The 8,667-nt window shown below is 40.8% G+C and overlaps 2 protein-coding genes across 2 annotated transcripts in view; both read left to right on the top strand.

Moving 5' to 3' along the window:
- The first annotated feature begins 542 nt into the window (after positions 1 to 542).
- Positions 543 to 5,439, top strand: wnt16 (wingless-type MMTV integration site family, member 16). Its single transcript, XM_076111271.1, has 4 exons — positions 543 to 634; positions 1,838 to 2,070; positions 2,898 to 3,187; positions 4,981 to 5,439. Exons 1-4 carry the CDS (start codon positions 543 to 545, stop codon positions 5,437 to 5,439), a joined length of 1,074 nt encoding a protein of 357 aa, XP_075967386.1.
- A 2,161-nt stretch (positions 5,440 to 7,600) lies between these two features.
- The window catches only part of stab2 (stabilin 2), a 30,095-nt gene continuing 29,028 nt past the window's right edge, over positions 7,601 to 8,667 (top strand). The window contains 3 exon segments of the mRNA XM_076111239.1: positions 7,601 to 7,684; positions 8,017 to 8,141; positions 8,332 to 8,447. Coding sequence (XP_075967354.1) covers positions 7,601 to 7,684; positions 8,017 to 8,141; positions 8,332 to 8,447 — 325 coding nt within the window.

The following is an 8,667-nucleotide window of genomic DNA, read 5'->3' as shown; positions in this document are numbered from 1 at the left end:
TCATCTGATTAACTTCTCTTTCATTGTGACTGAAGTTCTTTCTTGACTGATGAAGCAGTTTGATGAAGAAGTTTATTATTTGATATGTTTTGTGTCGATGTGAAAATCAGACAAACTGAGGTTTACACCACAGACCAGTTCGTCCTGATGACTGATTCACTTTGTTGATCAAATGAGATAATGCAGATATTCGTATAATAATCATAAGTCAGTCTCTGCTGCTCCTGTTTCTTGCTTTAGTCGAACCCGTGAACCGAACTCATTGAAAGACGAGACCGGGTGAAGACCAGCAGACTGCTGTTTGTGTCTCTGGTCTTTCTGTCCGTCCAATTAGCGTCCGGCTGTGACGTCATCTTCTGAATATGAATCCCCTGCTGGTCCAATGAGGATCCTTCCGGACTGAGACGGACTGGGTCCGCTTCACCCTGGACAGTCTGCAACGCTTCATATCCCCGTTAATGAACCGAGCCCCGGACTGACCCACGTGCTGCTGGACCGGGTTCTGGTATGAGACGGACTGAGCGCAGGTAGATGAAGAGGTCATGGAGACCCGGAGCTGTGGAGTCCGACACATGTGCACTCTGACCCTGCTGCTGGTCTCTGTGTGTCCGCTCTGCTGCAGATCCTCCTGGATGTGAGTAGACCAGAGACCGAGAGGGAACCGCTCCGTTTAAGGCCTCGCAAGATCTGATCCGGTTCATGGATCTGATCCGGCTTGACTTCAGAGATCACAAAGTTATTTTTCTACTAACACCAGAATCGTGCGCGTGCATCTGAGCGGCCTGCTCGTGGATCTGAGCTGAGCGCGTGCGTTTTACTCTGTAATTCATTTTAACTTGAAGTATTAATTCAATTATTTCTTAATTTAATTCACCGCTTCAGATTATTATTCAAATCCCGTTTTTAAATTCATAGAATCCTCGTTATAGACGGTTATTAATAAAGTAGTTTAAAGTCTAATTTATACATAAATACAACAGATCTTCATGTGGATCCACTGTGAACACTGAGCAGGAGACAGTGAGACAGACAGTGAGACAGACAGTGAGACAGTTAGATGGTTAAATATCTGGAATAGAGATATTATGTTTCTCATATGATTTGTTTTTATCTCATGATGTTAAATTGTCTTCAAATTGTTTCAGATTAAAATCTGAAGATGAACTTTTTAATAATTTGAATTAAACGAATCATAATAACGTTCTGTTATTTATTCGGTCTGACTTTGAGCTGAATCTTTGACGTTAATATAGATTTATGATCTTTAATTCAGAGCTCGTCCTCCTTTATAAAGACATTCATCTAAATATATTTAATATTTGAGCTGAAACAGATTCGTTACATTTACAGAAATAAAACAGTTCACTTTAATAACTGATATTAATAACTTCATATTCTGGAGCTATCTTTATTATTCTAGTATCATTCATTTCAGGCCTGTGGATGAGTTTTACATATATATACTATGTTTATATATATATAATACATATATATATATATACAACTATTATATATCATTATAATTGATTATATATAGTAATTATTATATATATACTAATTATATATATTGTATAAATTATACCTCCTGTTTCTGTCTAGTTGTTTCTGACATTAACACTTTAACATGTTTACACTAAATTATTTAACGCATCTTTATTCTTAATATTTACATTTATTACTAAATGTATCAGAGTTGTTGTCTCCAAACATCAGTTATTGTGATAATCTCTAAATCTCAGTTATTATAATCACATATCTCTATCAGACGCGTCTCCTTGTGAACAGAACGGGGTCTTGGTTCTCTGCAGACCGGATCAGTAAACGTGTTGTTCTGCAGGCGGTTGGGTTTGACCCCTACCGGACCCCCTGAGGACCAGGACCAGGACTGTGCCGACCTCCCTCTGAGCCCCAGACAGAAGGACTTGTGCAGGAAGAACCCGTTCCTGCTGCCGGGCGTCCGGAGCGGAGCTCGACTCGCCGTCTCCGAGTGTCAGAGTCAGTTCAGACACGAGAGGTGGAACTGCTCCACCACAGAGGACGCGTCTGTGTTCGGACACGAGCTAACCAGCGGTGAGGATGGTTACCCATGATGCAACGCTTCATGTGAAGCTGGTGGAGGAACTTCAGCTTTCAGGGTTCTTCTAATAACCAGAAAATAGTTAGTATGCATCACAAACTAGATAGTATGCACATAAACTTGTTGGTATGCATATGAAACTAGTTAGTATGCATCAGAAATGAGTAAGTATGAACCAGAAACTAGTCTTAATGTTCACAAAAGTACGCACTCAGCTGTAAGTTCAGAACATTTGAATCCAAGACGAACAGAATAAGTTGAGACAAAACACAAAGATCCAAATGTTCAAGAGAGTTCAGATGTGGAGGACCGAGTTTGTCTCATGACTGCACAAAGAAAAACGTAAACTTGAACTTGTATATAATCAGAAGCATATTTTACCAACTTTACTTTTATTGATTTTCTTCAGACCTCCAGTGAGAATGACAGAATGTCGTGTTTATGGACAATAACTGATGTTAAAAGATGTACGGAAGATTTCTCACAATCACATTTTAGTCTCGTCACATGTTTTAGATATTATATTATAATAATAAGAATATTAGAAGCATGTGAGACGTCATCGGAGATGGACAAAAACTAAACAAATGGTAAAGTACTTTAAGTTCTATGAAGATCAGAGCAACTAAATCAAATAGAAAATACGTATTTTACTTTGAAATATTCAAAATATCCCCTCTGATGTCACACTGACCCCCTCTGATGTCACACTGACCCCCTCTGATGTCACACTGACCCCTTCTGTTGTCACACTGACCCCCTCTGTTGTCACACTGACCCCCTCTGATGTCACACTGACCCCCTCTCTCCCGTCCTGTAGGAACTAAAGAAACAGCGTTCATCTACGCGATGATGGCGGCGGGGCTGGTCCACGGCGTCACGCGCTCCTGCAGTCAGGGAAACATGACGGAGTGCAGTTGCGACACTCGGCTGCAGGGCGGCGGCTCGCAGGTGGAGGGATGGCACTGGGGGGGCTGCTCGGACCACATCCAGTACGGGATCTGGTTCAGCCACAAGTTCATCGACAACACCGTCAAAAACACATCGACGACCAGCGGAGGATACACACTGAGCACCATGAACCAGCACAACAGTGAGACTGGACGACAGGTGAGGACGACACAAAACATATTGTTTCTGGTGTAAGTTACACAAGTACACTTGACTTGGAACTTGTTGGTATTGACTCATAACTTGGTATTAACTCATAAATTGTTGGTATTGACTCGTAACTTGTTGGTATTGACTCGTAACTTGATGTCATGACTCGTAACTTGTTGGTATTGACTCATAACTTGATGGTATTGACTCGTAACTTCTTGGTCTTGACTCGTAACTTCTTGGTATTGACTCGTAACTTGTTGGTCTTGACTCATAACTTGATGTCATGACTCGTAACTTGTTGGTATTGACTCATAACTTGATGGTATTGACTCGTAACTTGTTTGTATTGACTCATAACTTGATGGTCTTGAATCGTAACTTGATGGTCTTGACTCGTAACTTGATGGTCTTGACTCGTAACTTGTTGGTATTGACTCAACTTGATGGTCTTGACTCGTAACTTGATGGTCTTGAATCGTAACTTGATGGTCTTGACTCGTAACTTGTTGATATTGACTCGTAACTTGTTGGTATTGACTCGTAACTTGATGGTATTGACTCGTAACTAGGGATGGGTATCGTTTGGGTTTTTTCCGATACCGGTGCTAAAACGATACTTTTAAAACGATACCGGTGCCTAAACGGTGCCTGAACCGATACTTTTTTCTTCAAATTGAACAATATATTAACTGTTTAAAGTATACTATAAATATAAATAAATACAAAACACTTGGCTTCAAACTACAGCTTCAAACTTTTTAACTTCAAACTATGAACAATATATTAACTGTTAACAGTTTACAGTATACTTAAATAAATAAAAATAACACAAAACACACACACACACTCTCTGTACACACACTACAGCTTCAAACTTCAGCAATTCTTTTGCAGAAATATGAGCATATTTGCCCTCTCTGGCAAAATACGACCTCTCCTGACTTATTTTATTTTATTTAACCAGTTGGTGGCGCTAATGCGCCAATTCATCGTTTGCCAACCGCCACTACACCTCAAAGAAGAAGAAGGTTTCGTGTGCCTGTGGATGTTATGTTTAAAAAAAAAAATATTTAGAAAAAAAAAAAAATTGGGGGTGACCGTGGCTCACTGGGTTAAGAGGGTTGTCTGGCAACCGCAAGGTCAATGGTTCGATCCTCGACTGGGACGTGTCACGTGTCGAAGTGTTCCTGAGCAATACACTGAACCCCTAACGGCTCCCCGGGCGCCTGTCATTGGCAGCCCACTGCTCCCTATATACAGGGATGGGTCAAATGCAGAGACAAATTTCCCCCTTAAAGGGATCAATATAGTATAATAAATAAAAAAAATTTTATTAAAATTTAAAAAAAATTAGCGCTAAGTACCCGGATGTCAACGGAGGAAGTCAGTCGCCTGCCAGCCGTATGACAGATCTCGTTCTCGTTTTTTGTTTTTTTTAATAAATCATGGCTGAAGCTTCGCCAGAATGATGGAGGGGTTGTAATAATACTATGAGTGAGGAGCGGAGGACCGATGCTATTGTTAGCATCCGGTAGGAACCGGTAACATACCGGCACCAGTTTTCGGTACCCAACCCTACTCGTAACTTGTTGGTCTTGACTCGTAACTTGATGGTCTTGACTCGTAACTTGATGGTCTTGAATCGTAACTTGATGGTCTTGACTCGTAACTTGTTGGTCTTGACTCGTAACTTGATGGTCTTGACTCGTAACTTGATGGTCTTGAATCGTAACTTGATGGTCTTGACTCGTAACTTGAAGTTAAGGTAAGTTCAATTAAACCCTATCTGTGTCCTTCAGGCGATCGTCAGGACGATGGCGACTCACTGCCGTTGTCATGGCATCTCTGGATCTTGTGCGGTGAAGACGTGTTGGAAGATGGTTGCGGCCTTCGAGCACGTCGGCGCGTACCTGAAGGAGCGGTACGAGCGCAGCGTTCAGGTGTCGGACCGGTCGAGGAGGAAAGTGAGGAGGAAGGATCAGCGACGCCTCCCCGTTGACACTCACCAGCTCATCTTCTTCAACAAGTCTCCGAACTACTGCCTGGCAGACCGGCGGCGGGGCGTCGCTGGCACCAGAGGACGCCACTGCAACCGGACGTCCGCCGGCTCTGATAGCTGCGTCCTGCTGTGCTGCGGCCGAGGATACAACACTCACCTGGTGAGACACGTCCAACGCTGCGAGTGCAAGTTCGTCTGGTGCTGCTACGTCCACTGCAGGCGCTGCGAGAGCATGAATGACATGCACACCTGTAAATAAAGACAACACACCTTGACATAAAGACCGAACACACCTGTAGATAAAGACAATCCACCTGGACATAAAGACAGGAACACACCTGGACACAAAGACCTGAACACACCTGGACATAAAGACAGGAACACACCTGAACATGAAGACCTGAACACACCTGGACATGAAGACCTGAACACACCTGGACATAAAGACAGGAACACACTTGGACATAAAGACCTGAACACACCTGGACATGAAGACAGGAACACACCTGGACATAAAGACAGGAACACACCTGGACATGAAGACCTGAACACACCTGGACATGAAGACAGGAACACACCTGGACATAAAGACCTGAACACACCTGGACATAAAGACAGGAACACACCTGGACATAAAGACAGGAACACACCTGGACATAAAGACAGGAACACACCTGGACATGAAGACCTGAACACACCTGGACATAAAGACCTGAACACACCTGGACATAAAGACCTGAACACACCTGGACATAAAGACAGGAACACACCTGGACATAAAGACCTGTACACACCTGGACATGAAGACAACACACCTGGACATAAAGACAGGAACACACCTGGACATAAAGACCTGAACACATCTGGACATAAAGACCTGAACACACCTGGACATAAAGACAGGAACTAATAATCTCTGTGACATTCAATGTTTCTGAGACTTATTCCTTCACAATAAATGTCCATAAAGAAAAAGTCTCACTACGTCTGAGGGACATTTTATTTTTTTTTTTTCTCAGTGTGGAATATGTCAATAATTATTATTATTTTTATTGATTTTAATTGTTTTTGCAGGAAAGCAGGAGAATCCGATGTTTAGCCTCAGAAGCCCTGATAGAATAGATGATGTCATCGATCAAACATTTATAGTATTGACTTTAATAAGAGCTGAGATCAACTTCCACGATGTTTATCATATGAATTAACACACAATGACCAATTAACAAGTTAAAATGTCCTTATTGATGGTGAAGCTGATAATCTGAATGTAAATATTATTAATAAACTAAATTAAACTTCAGAAGATCTGAAACTTTATTTTTTCACTTCTGACTAAAACACTTTATTCTGGAACAAATAAATATTAAAATAATATATATTCAAATCAATATCTTCATTATATTTCTATATAGACTATATTTATAGTGGTGTTTATTATTATAATTATTATTATTGTTCACACGCTTACAGGAAGCTGGTGGACAAAGTGGACTTTTATTCTGAAAACATTTCAAACATAAATCATTATGAATAAGAATAACAAAAAATACATCTTCCTAATAAATAAATATGAAAAGAAGAAATCAGATGTTTTTGGTGCTAATATATACATACATATATATACACATATATATGTATGTATATATATATAAAACATGGACTTTAGAGACAAGTTGTAGGTGAAACTTTGTTAATGATGAGAAAACAAACATTGTCCTGTTAGTACGACTCAGCAGAAACTCTGTGTGTGTGTGTGTGTGTGTGTGTGTGTGTGTGTGTGTGTGTGTGTGTGTGTGTGTGTATGTGTGTGTGTGTGATGACGGAGCAGAAAGTTTGAGGAAAGAGAAACAGAGTGACAGAATTGTATTTACAGTCCAGGATTTCCTGCTATTCACTACACACACACACACACACACACACACACACACACACACACACACACACACACACACACACACACACACACACACTGGAGCCTCAGTTTATTTAGTTGACAGTTCAAATCAACGTCAGGTTTTCACACATTATGAGATACATTATTATATTATATTATATATATTATATTATATATATGTACAATATACATATATATAATATACAGTATATATATGTATATTATATATAATGTATTTTCACACGTGTATTGTAAATTGGTGTTTGTACATTGAGAGCGGAGTGGAAACCGGAGACAAATTCCATGTATGCATAAGCATACATGGCCAAAAAAGCTGATTCTGATTCTGATTCTGATTATGTATCATAATGTGTGAAAACCTGACGTTGATTTGAACTGTCAACTAAATAAACTGAGGCTCCAGTGTGTGTGTGTGTGTGTGTGTGGAGGAGGAGGAGGAGGAGGAGGAGGACTGGATGGTGAAAAGGAGGAGACTCGGTGAGAAGCTGATCACAGATCAGAAGTCATGGAGTCGAGTCAGAGTTTAAAGCTGCTGTTTGTCTCTCTGATGATGATGAAGATGAAGATGACCTCAGCTGCATCACAACAGGTAGATTCATTTATTCATTATTTACTCATTTTACTCAATGATTATATTTCTGGTTACAAAGTTGAGATCAAAGTGAATGAAATCAGAGAAACATGAACTGAGCTCTTCAGTCGGAAGCTTTTGATTTGAATCAATTATTGTTGTAGTGTGTAGTTTGTAGTGTGTAGTTTGTAGTTCTTAGTCTGTAGTGTGTAGTTTGTAGTTTGTAGTGTGTAGTTTGTAGTTTTGTCAGTTGAAGTGAACAGAAGATGTGCTTTCATATAAACAGTCCTCCTGATTGGTCAACATGAGTTCTTCAGTGAGAGTGAAGAGCTGCTCGTTGTTCTTCACAGAACTTCTGCTCCAGCTCTTCTGTGCTGAGGACTCGGACGGCGTGTCACTCCTGCACCATCAGCATGTTGATGCCCTGTTTGTCCGGATACCTGCAGACCCCCAGATCCACCGTGCGGGACTGCAGGTAGGTCAACTCCGTACTCAACAAGTACACGTTCAAATACACACTGCACAGTATAAATACACGCTATATGTATGGTATAGTACAATGTGTACAAACATATGTTCTTTACTAGTTCTGTAGATAGATTAGAATATATTATATATCTAATAATAATTATATAATAAATAATAAGAGTTCTGTCTCGGTTCAGTTACTTCATCCGGACTCCGAGTCTGAAGCTGCACATCAGCGGCTGCTCCTTCGAGTGCTACAGGGAGGTGGAGGTGACCAGCTGCTGTCCAGGTTTCTGGGGTCCGGACTGTATCGGTGAGTTCAGGAACACACGGGGGTTCATCCTCTGGGGAGCAGCACAGGGATTAGCACACCTGATGGAGATGTGGAGATTAGTGGGTTTGATTTTGGCCTGAAGGTGGCGCTAAAGGAAAGATGACGGGCTGCTCATCAAGCTTCAAAGCTAAACTAATAATAACAATAATCATAACAACAATGATAATATTCTATTGTCTCATGGAGGAGCAGCATTCCA

Source organism: Anarhichas minor, unplaced genomic scaffold, assembly GCF_050575085.1.
Source record: "Anarhichas minor isolate MPS153535 unplaced genomic scaffold, ASM5057508v1 ptg000044l, whole genome shotgun sequence".
NCBI lineage: Eukaryota > Metazoa > Chordata > Actinopteri > Perciformes > Anarhichadidae > Anarhichas > Anarhichas minor.
The sequence above is the reverse complement of the archived record's forward strand: the minus strand, read 5'-3'. Positions and strand labels throughout refer to the sequence as shown.

Bases quoted from the DNA above. Each gene is read 5' to 3' on its own strand.
- wnt16 (XM_076111271.1), top strand. From the start codon at position 543: ATGGAGACCCGGAGCTGTGGAGTCCGACACATGTGCACTCTGACCCTG. The intron at 2,071-2,897 runs GTGAGGATGGTT...CCCGTCCTGTAG, and splicing joins CGGACACGAGCTAACCAGCG to GAACTAAAGAAACAGCGTTC. The intron at 3,188-4,980 runs GTGAGGACGACA...TGTGTCCTTCAG, and splicing joins ACAGTGAGACTGGACGACAG to GCGATCGTCAGGACGATGGC.